Below are 16,996 nucleotides of genomic sequence, written 5' to 3'. Positions count from 1 at the left end.
CAAGGATGTTGCCAGGGTTGGAGGATTTGAGCTACAGGGAGAGGCTGAACAGGCTGGGCTGTTTTCCCTGGAGCATCGGAGGCTGAGGGGTGACCTTATAGAGGTTTACAAAATTATGAGGGGCATGGATAGGATAAATAGGCAAAGTTTTTACCCTGGGGTCGTGGAGTCCAGAACTAGAGGGCATAGGTTTAGGGTGAGAGGGGAAAGATATAAAACAGACCTAAGAGGCAACGTTTTCACGCAGAGAGTGGTACATGTATGGAATGAGTTGCCAGAGGAAGAGGTGGAGGCTGGTACAATTGGAAGATTTAAGAGGTATTTGGATGGGTATATGAATAGGAAGGGTTTGGAGGGATATGGGCCAGGTGCTGGCAGGTGGGACTAGATTGGGTTGGGATATCTGGTCGGCATGGACGGGTTGGACCGAAGGGTCTGTTTCCATGCTGTACATCTCTATGACTCTATGACTCTTCACTCCCAAACTGTTTTACAGTGCTTGCCAAAGGCAGTTTGGCTTTAGCTATTCTGCTGTTAAATTTTACCATCTATCCGAACTGCTCTAAATCACTGTGATAGGTCTGTATCTCAACTGCTGCAGTGTATTGCAGAGTCTCGTAGCAACACATTGGGCATGGATCTTGTGGGACATGGTTAATAGCAGGTTAATAGCCCACTCTGCAGCTCAATTAAGTAAATTATTATTTATTATTCTGCTTTGCAAGGTTCATGGAAGACTTCTCTTTTGTTCGTGTACCAAATATAGCCCTATAAAGTATTATTTTTATTGCCTAAAGATTGGCTGGATGAATTCTTGTGTAAAGACATTTTGATCAAAATATTCATCGTCATCATCATAAAATAAATATTTTTCCCATTTTGTTCTTTGCAAACCAGTCATCATTCTCTCACATAACAAGTCAAGTGACCACTTTTAGTTTTCTTCTATTGGGCATAACTGCATGAGAAAAGGTTGATGAGTCTGAGGTACTCTGATTTTCAGGCTAACTGAAGTAGCTTGTCAATATTCAATTTGCCTCCTAATTCTGGAGTCTTGGATTTGATATTCTAATTAAGGAATTATTTCTGAATGCATACAAAAGATAATGAACTGAATTTTCTCAATTGCTAGTTTGGCATTTTAAATTTTGCTTTAAATCTGAGTAATATAGCAAAACAAAGAGAAAAAAGAAAATTTACAGCCCACCAACAGGCCCTTCGGCCCTCCAAGCCTGAGTCGATCCAAATCCACTGTCTAAACCTGACCCCCAGAAGTAATTGAGAATAAGGCAGCAAGACCTGTAGAAAAGTTTATATTTCTCAAATTGGATACCAGTAAATGTCTTGATCTTTGGCATTATAGGTTTTGATGCCTTGATGTCATGTTCCTTCGGCTTAAAGTTGTACCTAATCTGTGCTAACTGTCATTTGTAGGTAGAGTTGGAAAAGCACAGTGTAGTAATCTGTCTTGGGATATAGGCTTGATGGAAGTGACCTGAAAATTAGTGACCTGACATCATGGCAAGTTGTTGTCATTATTGCCAGCTTTGGATCTCTGCCAAGTTTACATGACTCAAACTTGGGTCACTGTACTCTGCTTTGGTAGGTTCATAGAAAACTTTTCTCTTGTTCATGTACCAAATATGGCCCTAGAGCCATCCAAATGAGTGAATTTGAGGATGTGAGACTCCACACTCCAGTCTGTCTTCATCAGGAGCAAAGGGATCTGTATTACCTGGAAGTAATCTACAGACTTCTGAACATAATTCTTATGGGACTAGTGTTGTTTAATTCGGCCTTGCATGTTTATGGCATGAACATAATGTACATTGAAGTTACTACATCAGCATGTTAGCATTCAGCATCTTTCAGTCCATATACAATAGCAGCACTAATGTTTCACAAAAGCCGTCTATCCTTTATGGAACACTTTGTGAAAAGAACCCCTTCAAACCTTTGGGTATTGGAGATAAAACAATGTAACTCAATAGTAATGGATTTTAATATATGTAAGAACTGTGTACAAAGGGGCTCCAGTAAGAACTGTATTCCGGGATTCTATTGCAGCCTCGAACTTGTGCTATAATTGCTGAATAAGAGAGGCTATTTTCTCCATTCACTAATTTCGGTCATTATTTGTACACGCTCCCATAACTTGATGACCAAAATCAGTGAATGGCAGAAATCGCCTTTTACAAGAACCCCTTTATACACAGTTCTTACAAATATTAAAATTCCAATACTATGGTGTTACACTTTTATATCTCGTACACAAAGGTTTGAAGGGCTGCTGTCTTGGGAGACAGGAGATGGGTTAAAATAAATCCAATGCTGGCTGCTACTCCTGATGTGATTAAAAGTGTCTGTCCAGTCTGCTTGCATAATTAAGAGGTGTTTGTCCTTTTGTCTTTTAAGTTAGTAAATTTTAGTAAAAATACTAGGCCAATATGCTCTACATAACTTTAAAAATTGTACCTGTTCTTAATAAAAGAATAAAGTATATTAAACTGACTACTGCAGCTGGGTTGTGAGATTTGTTTACTATTTGCCGGTATGAGTTTCATTCATTCATGCAATTCCACGGAAGCGCCATTTTGTCAGTTAGTTTCTTAAAGGGATAATGGCCCAATTTAAAGGTATTTGATAGGTACTTACTAATTGGAAATCTATTCAGGCCCAAGAGGTGGTTGGTAAGGGCTGATTAACATTATGTTTTGTGGCGACTTCATTGGGATGGCATTGTTCTGTATGCTGCACCTATTCAGAGGAAGACACTGCTTGTAGCGAGGGCCAATAAGGTGTGAAAATGCAGTAATGGGTTTGAAAGGCATGTTTTGATTAAAAAGAGTTGTTTTAAATTTGGCCTATCTTATGTTAGTTAAATATAGTATGAAACCGTGATTTTATGAATGAATGAAACCGAGTTATAGTAAATAACGGGTTAGTAAAAGGATATGAATGAATAAATATAGCAAGATGGTGAGTGAGTTAATAAAGATAACCTATAACACAATATCTCAACTCACCAAAACAAAACATGGCATCCTTTTTGTCTATAGAAATTCAAATATTGAGCTGAACTTCATAAGATGGATTTGATTAAGCTGTGGGAAATTTGTTCATAAACCAATTATAGTTGGCCCAGCTTTGACTTGTTCCCAGGAAACAAGAAATTAATTTGTGTGAGAACTTACAAGAATCTGTCCTCATAATGTTTGTATCTTGTCTGTGAGCCATTTTGCCATTTCATATACATATTAATGTATATGTTGGTCATGTATGTTGCATATCATGCATTTTGCCCACCATGTTTTGCCTCTGGCTCAAGTTGTTTTTTTTTCCCCCAGGGAAAGAACTGGTGCAATTTGTTAAAAGTCGATGTGGCAGTAGCCAGGACTACTTGAATAGTGATTCTGACAATTGTGAACTGAGCGAAACAATAGACAGTCTTAACATTGAGCAAACAAGATTATCAGTTCTGTCAAATGACAGTGGTATTGTCAAAGATTGTGGGGATCTCCCTCTTGCAAATGACATGCCAGCTGCAGGGCCCAGTGAGAAAGAGCAGACCAAGTTTGTCAGAAAAGCCTGCATAAAGAAGAAAAGCTATGATTCCGAAAACACACTGAACCTTTCAGATGTTTATGATACCTCTGCAACAGGAGGTACTGTGCAACTTCAGCGTAAGTTTGGTTGCAATACAATGCTGTTCAACTTCAAACAACAGAAGCCTCACACTGCGCGTGTCGTAGTACTTGGGAATGATTGCATTTTGGGACGATTGGCAAAGGCCGTTCTTTCTATCAGGTATTTTATTTAATACTTATTCAGAATTTAGATAAACAATTTTCAAAATAAGAAAAGTTCCCCTTCATTGATGACATCTAATACTGCATCTGGTTTGATTCTCCTCTATATTTTCCTGTTGAATTTTCATGATTTACAAAAGAGTAGGGTGTCACTTTATAAGCTGGTCATTACTGCTTCTCCTTCTTAGACAGACAGGTGTTTTAACCTCTGCATTTTTTCTGTGACCTGTTGCATTAAGCTAGTTTGTGTTCTTTAATCTTGTGATGATACCCTTTACTTGATACAGTTGACAACGAATGTGAGTGGACTGTTTAACAGTAGTGAGCATCACAGGTCAGCTTGTTTGTAATTTTACTGATGTCCACGCATGTGCACTGAGTCTATGTGAAGTCTTTGAAAATGGAAATAATTATGATTTTGTTTTTTTCTTTTGTAAGCTTCACCCTTTCATAGCGTAGGGTCACTAAAGTTAAGTTAAGCCTAGTGAAGTAAGCCCCTGTGGGTATCACCTCAGCTAAGACATATTATTTTAAGTCCATTGTGTCTGCCTGTAGCAGACCTACTTGTAGGTATAATTTAATCCAGTGTGAAATTGCAATATACTCAGAATTTCAAAGTGCTAGTTCAGTAGAACCAGAAATAAACTAGTGTTTGGATCTGGATACTGTCAGTCAACCTGTTCAGACATGATTTGGAAATGCCGGTGTTGGACTGGGCTGTACAAAGTTAAAAATTACACAACACCAGGTTAAAGTCCAACAGGTTTAATTAGAAGCACTACTCCTTCACAACCACTTGATGAAGGAGCAGCGCTTCAAAAGTTAATGCTTCCAAATAAACCTGTTAGACTATAACCTGGTGTGGTGTGATTTTTAACTCTGTTCAGACATGTTATGACGCACCTCTGATGTATGTAGGACTTGAACCCAGGTCCTCTAACCCAGAGGTAGGAGCACTACCAATATGCTGCAAGAGCTTGTCATCTTAAATTATACCTACAGGTAGGTCTGCTACAAGCAGTCCTGATTATGCTGTGACTCAAAAATGTGACTATGATTTGTTACTTTTCCCATTTAATATTGTTACTGTTAAAACCAACTTTATAATGATATCATAGAGTTTCCTTTCCTAAAGGCATCTTGATACTTTAAAAATTTCAAATGAAACTTCAACTTTGATTGTGTTCATATTCTTTTATGGAAATGTATTAGAAATTCAGCAGTTTCCTCTTTAGTTTCTGTTTCTGAACCAAAGTTTGTATAGTTTCATGATCTGGGGCTGATGAATAATTGTTTGAAAGTTTTCTCAAAGTAACAGAAATATATTTTAAATAAAAACATTAGTAGAGCTGCAGTCTAAACTGCAATCATAAGCTTAAAAATAATGACAAAAGTATTTTTACTTCAATTCTATTACTTAGGAAAAGAGAAACAAGAAGATGTATTCTGACCTCAAAACTAAACCTGCAGTTCTACTACATCCCAGTTACAAATGAGGAGCAGACCCCGGTATCTGCCAGCAAGGTGTGTCTAAGCTGTATTTCAAATAGTCCTTTTTGCAGTTGACTCTGTGGGATATTAATTTTATTTTTTATGTAGCAGATCTGCCTTGTCTCTGCTGACTACATGGCTCATACAATTAACTTTTTGAACAAATCAGAATAGGTTGCAAAATAGTTGTATTGAAGCCCTTTGAGATATTTGACATGCTATATAATTGACTTGTCAATCAAAACCTTGCAATGTTGGTGTTAAAATGTTTTGCTTAGTAGTGTAAGGATTATATTCTCTGCTTGACTGTGAAATTAAACCTCTTAATATTCTAAAATCATTGAAGAGATATTGCTGCAGACTTGAAGTAGCTAATGTGAAATGTATTGAAAACAATTACTCCAGAACCAGAGTTACTTTTAACGACTGTTTAAAAAGTATAAATTCTATCAGCATCTGCAGATAGTGAACACATTTTTGAATACTTTGTTTTTAGGTCATCCCGTTATTGCGCAGTGACTTTTCTTGTGAAATGTCCAGGTATTTGGGTGGCATAGACCCGTGGTATAACAGCAATATCAACAGCCTGCGAGATATGATACCTGAACTAGCTAGAACGGTAAGGCCATTTCCGATTGCATCCTTATGAGGTAGCTTGCTTATGTGCTGTATAACAGAAATGATTGTAGTAAAAAGAATGTCACAGGATACATGTTAATTCTATAATTTTTGGGTATTTAATGTGTTTAGGAATTAGGCATTAACCACTGTTAATGACTCAACTCTGCTCATGTATAGGAGCAGTGATTTTTTTTTCCTTTATTAATCAATGGATTGAGGGTGTTGCTGGCTAGGCAGCATTTATTGCCAATCCCTAATTACTCAGAGGGCAGTTAAGAGTCAACCTCATTGTTGTGGGTCTGAAGTCACAGGTCGGCCAGACCAGGTAAGAACATTAGTGAACTAGATGATTAGATTAGATTAGATTAGATTACATTACATTACAGTGTGGAAACAGGCCCTTCGGCCCAACAAGTCCACACCGACCCGCCGAAGCGAAACCCACCCATACCCCTACATTTACCCCTTACCTAACACGACGGGCAATTTAGCATGGCCAATTCACCTGACCCTGCACATCTTTGGACTGTGGGAGGAAACCGGAGCACCCGGAGGAAACCCACGCAGACACGGGGAGAACGTGCAAACTCCACACAGTCAGCCGCCTGAGGCGGGAAGTGAACCCGGGTCTCAGGCGCTGTGCGGCAGCAGTGCTAACCACTGTGCCACCGTGCCGCCCATTAACAACAGCCTGCGAGATATGATACCTGAACTAGCTAGAACGGTAAGGCCATTTCCGATTGCATCCTTATGAGGTAGCTTGCTTATGTGCTGTATAACAGAAATGATTGTAGTAAAAAGAATGTCAGATGGGTTTTTTCTGAGAATCGACAATGGATTCATGGCTATCATTAGACTCTTAATTCAAATGTTTTTTTTCAATTCAAATTCCACCCTCTGCTGTGGCGGGATTTCACCCCAGGTCCCGAGAACACTATCTGGAACTCTGGATTAGTAGTCCAGTGATAATGCCACTAGGCAATCACCTTCTTCATGCTGCCTAATGACCCTTTGCCTATTGGAATATCTGGGCCATTATTTTCCCCTATTATGGAAATAGACTCTGGAGCCTCTGAAATATCATCGAAATGTGGAGTCTGCTCTTGTACTCCATTCTAAAAGCAGCAAACTGAATTCTAAATTAATTATATTACAATACACTGATTGCAGTGAATTAAGTGAGGAAAATATAAAGTAATATTGTTAATACTTTTCAAACAACAGATTAACATAAGCTGCGAAATGAGCAAAGAAAGTCATTAAGGCAATTGTGTAAACCATTCATTTGCTAATTATTGTTGAAAGTGATTTCTAGCTCATAGTAATTTAAAACTGGTTTATCATTTTCATGTATCACTGGTTCCTAATGTACTAATGTAATGTAAACTACTATAGAATTAAACCATACTACAATTTTCATTGATAAACATCTTAGCCTGTTATCATGAAATAGCTCTTCTGTTAATTTATCACTAAGGTAAGCTTGCATTGAGCTACCATGCCAAAAGAAATTGTATTTCACCAGATCTGTTCATCCGCAGTTAATTACAACTACTTTCATTCATAGCATTTAAGATACTGTTCAAAGTTTGCATTGCTTGCATTTTCTACATCAGCAGGCTATCAAGATGCTGGTAGTGGATTAAACAGCATCTGGGCTCCTCAGCTTAAGGCTTGTCTGCTCTGTTTGCTTTTCTTTTCAATTTCTTCCTTCCTTTATTCTTTAAGTGATTGATTCTGCTGACCTTCTGGTGAATGCCTGGTGAAGAGCAATGGTGCAAAGTGAAACTCTTGGTGGCAGTATTTTGGGTCCGAGTCCTGGTAGTGGTGGTGGTGGTGATGTTGTAGCCAGCTGGAGGAGGAGGAAGGATGTTTCAGGAGGCTGCTGCAGCGGACAAGGTGGTGTGGTCTGTTCCTCATGGCCATTGCAGCCATGTCCTCCTGCGTTCAATAGAGTGGTGGTCTGCTTCTGTGACATGGTGGATCTGGCCCAGGATTTCTTGAGGAGGCTTTTTCGTGTCTTCCAGCCAGGGATTCCAACAGCCTGGAACGATGGTCTGCTTCTGCAATGTGATGGGTCCTTGAGGTTGCTTCTGCAGTATCTTCAGCGGCATGGTGTTCCAACCGGGATTCCAATGGTCTGAGATTCAGTTGTTTCGATGTTGACTTTTCTGCAGTGGTGGGGAACCTGGTTCCTGTCTTTTCCATGACCTTGGGAACCAATGAACCGTGAATTAAACAATTCTAATTTAAAAAAATATATTAATTTCTGTAGCTAAAATGGTGCTAGAATGTGGTGACTTAAGCACCTCACTGTACTTTTTTGTAAAATACAAGTGACAACAAATTTCTGTTCTGTTCTATGCTAACTATCAAGTCATGTTGTGTTTCTCTTTCTGCCTGAAATTCTGGAACAAGACTCTACCAAAGGTGGACCTGTACTGGAGTAAACTGCTGTGGTAATGGGACAGCCTATTAAAACTGGGTGCCTATGGATCTGGGCATGCAAAGCACCGATTTAGTCTAAAAGCAAGATGTGAGGGCAGCTCCATCCACAAGTTCACAGCAAAATATTGCCTATAGTTAGACATAATAATTCATTTGCAGTCATGCAATTAGCACATTTTGTTTTAGGATGTCTTTATGATTCCAGGGAGTATTGGTACTTTAACTACCGTGAATCAGTCACCTGATCCCCCACCCTTTGCTGTTGTAACAAGGTTATTTTTTAAAAGTTCACTTCTCTTGTGGACACCTTTCACCAAGTTCCAGATGAAGTTGTGGTTTAAAAGGGGCCAATGTAACCAAGCTTTCCTGAATTAACAAAATATACACACATATACACAAAGATCATTAAACAGAGGTGATCCAAAAAGATAAGTTTTTTTTAAATAAAAGCAGAAATACAAATGTGAAAATGCAAAAAAAAGGTTGAACATATTGCAGCAGTTGACATTGATAGTTGAACAGTCAGTATCATGATTTTTGCTATTTGGTGAAGATTCTATAGTTATGATTCCCTTTTTAACCAACTTGCAGAACCCTGAGTGAGGGATGTCTTTACCTGTAACACAGTGGTGATGAAGCAAAAGTTGTTTGGCTCTAACCCTTGTAGCAATGTTCAAATCCAGGCTGGCACGCATGAGAGTATTCAGGCTCAATAGCACTCTCTCTAGTAGAGTTGAAATTGACTTTTCAACCCCCAACCTAGTGTATTATTTAAAGGAAAACACAGAATGTGCTGCAGTTTTGGGACCCAATCTACAAGAGATCACTTGCTATTAACAGGGCTCATTACCCCCTTATTATCTTTTTAATGAAAAGAGATCACAATCCAGTCTGCTTAGACTGGCCCCTTCCCCTTTTTGAAGGGCTGTTGCTTCAAGTTCTTTTCAAATTCTGTGCATCTCTATCTCGAGAGAGCCACTTAATTTGCATCCACAATCATATTTGACTGTATCAGCTCTCTTTTTAGAAAATATGTTTTGGAATTACAAGTTAAAAATGCCCACATTAATTTAGGGCTCCAATATGTGGTCATGACAGTATAAAAAATGCTGTGTTGACAAAGTGTCTAGGGAAGAACAGATCTGGTGAAAGTACATTTTGTGATTTTAAGTTAATATGAAATTATTTAGTCTGGTTATTCAGTGATTCAAAATAAAGTGATGGATTTTGAATGTGTGTTGATTGACAATGACCCCTGCATGGTTGGGAAATGGCAGGCGAGAACTGGGTATTCAGTTACTGTTTTTAATCAAGAGTAGAACCTTAACTCTCAGCAAAGAGTTGTGGAAATGAAAAGAATGCAAAGCAAGTGAATATAAACATACACATAACCAAATAGAGGGAAGCAATACATAAGTAGCTTTAAAAGTAAAGACCACTACAATGCCATTGTAATATAATCTCTAATCTAAAATGTATGTCAAGACTTTAAGAATGAAATTGAGCGGAAAGGAGGGATCATTTTATGGGACTGCACTCATTTGGAAAAGTTTGCATTTCTTGCACACAATCTATTGCAGGTAATACCTGTGAGTGCATTTTCAGTATAATTTGACTTATATTTTAATCAGGCATCATAGACAAAACTAATACTGAACATAAAAATCATTCTCCTGGACTTCACTATTTAAGGGAATAGGTTCTCAGTGGTTGAAATCACAGTGTATAACATTATTCTTCAGTATTGAGGCTTTCTCACTGAATTTCTTTGTTCATTATTCTAATAAAGGTATAGACCATTTTAACAATGTGTTAATACAAGATGTTAAAACGACAGACAAAGGAATTTAACGTGAATATATTAACATTGACTCCCTAATATGTGGTATTATTTCAATCCCTTTTGTTATCAAGGTCCTCTTATTTTGTGTGTTCAGTCAGGTTTAGTTAGATGTGTTTTTGTAGTATATAAAACAGTCGTAGGAATTTCTATACAGCTGCAGAAAAAGATAGAGCCCATCTTTCAGAAGAAGTGGTAATTGAAACCATTAGCTTGTTAGCCAATGAACAATTACAATCTGTCGTCATATAGTTAACTTTGTGGCAGTGAAAACAGCTCACAAATAAGAGTAAAACTCTGGCGTGGAGGAAAGTAACAATCTAATACAAATGATGTTTGAAGAAGGTTAACAACAATACGAAAACAACCCAAAACCCTAATATTAGCGTTTACCTTAAGTATTAATCTGTTGAAAAATAACCTAATAAAGATCTTTTCCATTTCCAGCTATTTGATAGACTAACAGATTTAAATGTTTCTCACAGTCACCACCATCCAGACAACAGCCCAATGCAGACCCATTTATTTTGGATGTTACCTCGTACTATGTACGAATGGGATATCAGCCTGTTTGCTTTCAAATCTACAGTGTAATGGTGAGTATTTTCATCTCAATTGTAACTAAAACATTAGATACCAATTGGGATAACCATATTTCTGTTACAATGGCCAAAATTTATCCTGTCTGGATGCACAATTATAAAAATATTTGAAGTAGTATTTCCTCACGCACAGTTACATTTTGTAGAGTGGTAATCTAGATTTGAGTGCAGGCCAGGTTTTGCCCCTAGTTAAATTTGCCTGATGTCTGAGTTTGTGAGACATCTTGCCCTGTAATAGTGAAGAGTCCACAAGTGGTTGACTGCAGTTGTGGCTGGCAGCAAAGATTCAATGTCAGATTACATCACCCTTCCATTCCGCTAGCTGCAGGCACAAACCTCTTCTGAACAGAATGCCAATTTGAGTAGAACTTTCTTTTAAGTGTTGAATAGGAAGGAAGTTGACTTAACTGCGCGAACTGTTCCTTCATTTATAAAGTAGTGGTTCAGAATGCACCACTGAATTTCATTGATTTTTTGTTTAGTTTTAGTCAAGGACTGAACTGGAAAAACTCAGTGAATTTTTTTTTGCTTATGCTTGAATTTAAATCTCATTCTGTGTCACAGTTTACTTTTATAGACAAAACCATTGAATGCGTGGATGATGTTTTTCTCATTCAGCTTGATGCAGAGCTTCCGGAATTAAAGTACAGCAAAGGTCAGTTATGTATGAGAAAATATACAGCATCCAATCACAATTTTGGGCCGAATGTTATGTGTTTTTGACTAAGTCTAAGGTGCATGGAGATTTCTGGCGGGATCTCTGCCTCAAGGCCTTAACAGGTTTTCCTGCTGTGTCTTACTAAACTCTCCTCATTTACTACCTTCCCTGACCCGTGGCTTCCCTCCTGTCCAATACCGGTCCCATCTCACTGTACCCCATTCCCAGAAAAGCTCACTACTCGGCAGATATCCACCAAAAGACTGCCACCCCTTGTACCTGCACCATCTTTGAAAGATGGCTGTGCACCCGGACAAGAATGGGTAATCTAGCATTGTCCCTCACCAGCAATGCCATGGCACAGCAGCAACAAAGCCATACTGACCACAGCAAATGGCTAGCACTCCCTCACACAATCACCATTCTCTCGCTCTCGTCACTGTTTAACTACCATTCTTCACTGTTTACCTGTCCTTACCTACATTCCTCCACATTTAAACATCCTCAGTAGGTTACCATTACTCTGGCCCCACTGCACACTAAACACGCAGCTTGTCACTGTCCACTAGGGGAATATCACACACCTGGAAGCATTAAGACTTTTCCAAACACGAGTGTTAGTTATAGTCAACCAAAACAAACACAAATAAAACCAAGAGGCTGATGTTCACCTCTGCAATGCAAACCAGACTTCAGCACCATGACTAATGAATATTTTCCAGTCCATGATGATCTACTGCAGTTAGCTGTCATCTATTGGAAACAGGTGTCAATGAAGTTCTGTCTGGTCTCTGTCATAGACAATGACTGCTTCCATTGCCCAGTTCCTCAGCATCCCGCACTTCACCTCATTGCCTGCACCAATTGTGCAGAGCACGAGCCCGGATGATAGGGATGCCCTCTGATCAGACTATACTGGATGGGCCCTCCATATCGCTCCGAGTAGTGGAACCACATCTTTAGCAGCCCTGTGGTCTGCTCCATCTGCCTGGTTGATGCACTGGTGGTACGAGATCTGTGTCCGGGGTAAGCAATGCAGTCATGAACCATAGGTGCAGCGGGCAGCCATTGGCGACCAACTTCTACCCGCAGGAACTAGGTAAGATACCCGATTCCTCAAAAGCTGGGGTACATGAGAGCACTCCAAAATGTACAGGTCATGGCATTTGCCAGGGTTGTGGGCTCACATCTCCAGGAAGTGGTAACGGTGATTACTGTTAACCCGAACATGAAGCAGATGAAAGCCCTTCCTGTTAATGAATTCTACAGTGTTGCGATACAGCCCTCTCAGGGCCATGTGCGTCCAATCAATGGCATCCTGCAGTGAAGGGCACCCGGCTATGTCACAGCTGCCCAGGCTGCAGCACTGACCTCTTCATGAGAAATTGTGCATTAGTGTGACTTTGAATGGAGTCAATTCTTCCACAGCAGGGAGTCAGCAGGTGTGTTACTTGCTGCAGTATTCCCAGCTTCTGACCTGCTTTCGTGATCACTGTATGTAAATGGTGTCCAGGTGACTTTCTGGTTAATGGTAATCCTAAGGATATTGATAGTGGTTATCAATTGATTCAGCAATGGTAACACATTTGAATGTTGAAGAGTGGTGGTTAGATTGTCTCTGATTGAAATGGCCATTGCCCAGCATTTGTGGTATGAACATTATTTTCCACTTGTCAGCCCAAGCCTGGATATTGTCCAGATCTTGTTAAATTTGAATGTGGACTGCTTCAGTGTCTGAGGAGTCATGAATGGTGCTGAACATTGTGCATTCATTGGTAAACATCCCCACTTCCAAACCTGAGGGAGGGAATGTTACTGTAGTTAAGTTACTGTAGTGTAGATATGCACTGGGGTTAGCTATAAACTGTTATTAAAGCAAGTTTCCCATTTCAGATATTATGCAGTTGCAATTTAATGTTAAGAATTTTGTAATTTATTTTATCTTATTCTTGATTTCAAAGTCTGAGTGTAGGAATGAAAGAAGTGAATTAATTGAAACTAGATCACAAAATAGAGAGAGGTATCCATGGCCCAAATGCTGGCAAATGGAACTAGATTTATGTAGGATATGTATTTGGCATGGATGAATTTGACCAAAGCGTCTGTTTCCGTGCTGTATATCTCTATGACTCTATGGAGTAAGTAGTCATAAAATGTCACCAGGTTGGCAATTTTCTGGCAGTAAATTAAGATGAAGTTCCAGTATTACCAATGAATTTGCGTTCTCCACTTTTGTACTTGGCTTGCGGACAAGTGCCATCTACTGGTAGAAAGAGAACAATGGTGATTATGCCTGACTGCTTAACACCAATCACAGGCAATCATATGACTAGATTAGATTAGGTTACTTACAGTGTGGAAAAGGCCCTTCGGCCCAACAAGTCCACACCGACCCTCCGAAGAGCAATTCACCCCGACCTATTCCCCTACGTTTACCCCTTCATCTAACACTACGGGCAATTTAGCATGGCCCACTCACCTAACCTGCACATTTTTGAACTGTGGGAGGAAACTGGAGCACCCGGAGGAAACCCACGCAGACACAGGGAGAATGTGCAAACTCCACACAGGCAGTTGCCTGAGGCGGGAATTGAACCCGGGTCTCTAGCGCTGTGAGGCAGCAGTGCTAACCACTGTGTTTTCCAGATATTTTATAGATAAAGTTTGATCAGAGGACCAATTATTTCCTGAGAATATTATCAAGTTATTGTCAGTTGTGATGTAAGTTCTGTGTATATTATGCATTTTTATATTAATATCATGCTTCAGAGATTGGGTTCCAAAATACTGGTATATGGGTATTAGTTTCTTTTGTTAAACCTTTTGAAAAAGCCCCCATTTCAGAAGTCCTAGCAGAACATTGATCTAATCTAGCATGTGTAAGAGAACAGGTGACTGTGAGCCCCTGGCATTTTAATGGATTAAGATGCTTGGGTTTACAATGGGAAGTGCCAATAGTGAAGGCCATTAGCTTGTTTCTCAATTGAAAATAATCTAAGATTGAGCTTAGTTAAGAAAACCCAATGATTGACAGTTTTGAAGGCAGTTTGAAGGAAGTCTGACTGGAGGCAAAAAACAAGTTTAGTTTATTCACCTTGCTGAAGTGTAGGACTTTTTAGAGTAACCACAGTCACTACAACAAGAAATATAGAGTCTGTGCAGCTTCAAAAACAGGAGAGTTTGGTTTGAAATCTGCACATTAATAAAAGCTGAGAATATTTAAGCTTGGTTTTGTGAACAATCATGCAAGAAGATTCCACAGTATACAGGATGGCAACTGAGTGAATCATTTAAATAGAATTTAAAAATCTGATATACAGGGAGTAGTTTCTCTGGATTTGAGTCTCTGAAACAAACATTGTTGGAAAACAGTTTGAAACTTTGTTGTGCTGTATGTTTCTAACTGTGTTCTATACATAGCTCAATTTTTAAAAATGTTTCGTCTTTTGTCTTATTTTCCAATAAAGCAATTCTACAGTCTTGTGTGTCTACGTTTCAGTAACTGATCACCACATTAACTTAAACTTTTAATGATATTTCAAACCATGTTTCATTCTGAGAGCTGGCATGTCCAGTAGTACAGTGGGATCATAACATCAGTTTAAAATCAATTACCAGAAACATCCTAAAGTGCTTCCCTTTTTAGTGTCTCAAAATTTTGAAACATTCAGATACTTTGATTAGTTGCAGTGTGTCAAAATGTAGTAGATCCAGTAATGCAGTAAAGTCCATACAACGAAAACTCTCCTCCTGCTGTTGATATTGTGATTAGTTCAGCTCCATATTGCCAAAGAGTTTTTATTTAAAAAAAAATAAGTTCACTTCACTCGTTGATCTTTCAGAATTGTGGTTGGCATTCTCTGTCCAAACCCTCCATCTTGCCTGACTATTTTGTTTCTTGGGATCACCTTGTTACACGATTCCTCAGATGGTGTGAACAAACAACCAACTGGTTCAGATTTACCACACTCAAAGTCTGTGGAGCTCTTGTGGTGCAGAGGTGGTATCCTTCCCTCTGAGCCAAGCCTATTCCAGATATGTGTCATAACATCCCTGAACAGGTTGATCTAGATCTCTGTAAAGAACTGGTAGGAGCTAACCATTTATGGTTCAAACCAGTAACAGTTTTCAGTGCTAAGCTCAATGTAGAGAGTAGAAATGTGTACTTACTCCTAGATGGTTCTTGTGAGACAGTGGTAGTGTCTCTATCTCTGAAACAGGAGACCCAAATACAATTACCACCTGCACCAGCAGTGGATAATAACATCTCTGAACAGGTTGATTCAAAAACATCCCAAAGTCAGGTTTTGGGTGGTCCTAAAGTGATCTTTGGAAATAATATACACTGTAACTGAGGAAATCCATTTGAAACACTATGTACCCCAGGGCCATAAGACAGCGTATCTATGATTGAAATCATTTTTAATTCGGGAGAAAAATTAAACTTCATAACGACGTCCTGCATCAAGTGATCTATTTCAACTCCATCTGCTTTGTAAACAAATGTAGATTTAAAAGTTTGCCAAAGGGTTTCTTTTCATGAAGATGGTGATCCTTAGATATTTGCATTTGGGTTTGTTACCTTTCCAATGACTATTCGACAGAGATGATAACTACACTATGTCCAACTCCACAATATTTCTTACAGAAGTCACATTAACAAGAAAGAGGACAGTATCAGAAGGAGTAGGGGTACAAATTGCAGTTACATATAAAAAGGTAAGAAGCAAAATATCCTCAGCAATCAAAAGCTTCCGTTGTGCTCATAAAGACAGCTAACGTTCAAATAGCTGCATAGTAAAATTGATTACATCACAAAGAATCTTGAAAGTGCAATTGGTGATATGATGGAACTGCACGATTTGCATTAATAATTGTTTACACCAAATATGCTCACAGGGTGGAAGAGTCAGAGAACTGAGCTGACTATGTATTAACTCTCTGACTCACACTGCCTGAAAGTGGTTTCCAACTAGAAGCACAGAATCATCCTTGTGTGATTAAATACATTCGGGTCTTTGATCGTGCTTTAAAGAAAGGAATGCTTTTGGTCACAAAGAAGAAAGTAGCTTTTCAATGTATTGAAATGAGAAATGTGTGATATTGCTTGACAGTCCTTATCATAAGTAAAGGGGCACTAATATGTATTACAACTTCCCATCATTTATCTAATTGCACACACATTAGAATTATTTTGTTTACAATATGCTTTATTCACAAGATTTACCATATCAACCAATTTGCATGGTGTCATACCGAAGAGATAGGAGAAGCTTCACATTGCTGCATTTTTCACTAAAGGAGATGAATCTCACTTTTCTTGGGCAAAGGAGAGTGCTGCAGGGTGCAGTGTGGAGTGTTATATACCTGCATTGTATGTCTCCAATGTATACACTGGCTCTCTGAGCATTTTAACTTGGCGCCCAACTCTTGCCTTTTCCCCATAATTCTGGACATTGTTTCCACTTGAATAATCATCCAATGCCGTCTTGAATACCTTACTTAAATTTGTCTCCACCATCTTTTC

The 16,996-nt window shown here is 38.9% G+C and overlaps 1 protein-coding gene across 2 annotated transcripts in view; it reads left to right on the top strand.

Moving 5' to 3' along the window:
- LOC122562082 (phosphoinositide 3-kinase regulatory subunit 6-like) overlaps nucleotides 1–16,996 on the top strand; it is a 95,626-nt gene that overhangs the window by 66,482 nt on the left and 12,148 nt on the right. For both annotated transcript variants that reach the window (XM_043714585.1, XM_043714584.1), the window contains 6 exons: nucleotides 3,348–3,807; nucleotides 5,231–5,333; nucleotides 5,797–5,919; nucleotides 10,695–10,805; nucleotides 11,376–11,466; nucleotides 16,118–16,188. In XM_043714585.1, the coding sequence (XP_043570520.1) occupies nucleotides 3,348–3,807; nucleotides 5,231–5,333; nucleotides 5,797–5,919; nucleotides 10,695–10,805; nucleotides 11,376–11,466; nucleotides 16,118–16,188 (959 nt within the window). The remainder of the gene's footprint in view (nucleotides 1–3,347; nucleotides 3,808–5,230; nucleotides 5,334–5,796; nucleotides 5,920–10,694; nucleotides 10,806–11,375; nucleotides 11,467–16,117; nucleotides 16,189–16,996) is intronic.

This window comes from Chiloscyllium plagiosum, chromosome 24 (genome assembly GCF_004010195.1).
Source record: "Chiloscyllium plagiosum isolate BGI_BamShark_2017 chromosome 24, ASM401019v2, whole genome shotgun sequence".
Taxonomy (NCBI): Eukaryota; Metazoa; Chordata; class Chondrichthyes; order Orectolobiformes; family Hemiscylliidae; genus Chiloscyllium; species Chiloscyllium plagiosum.
This window is presented reverse-complemented; position numbering and strand designations above follow the sequence as displayed.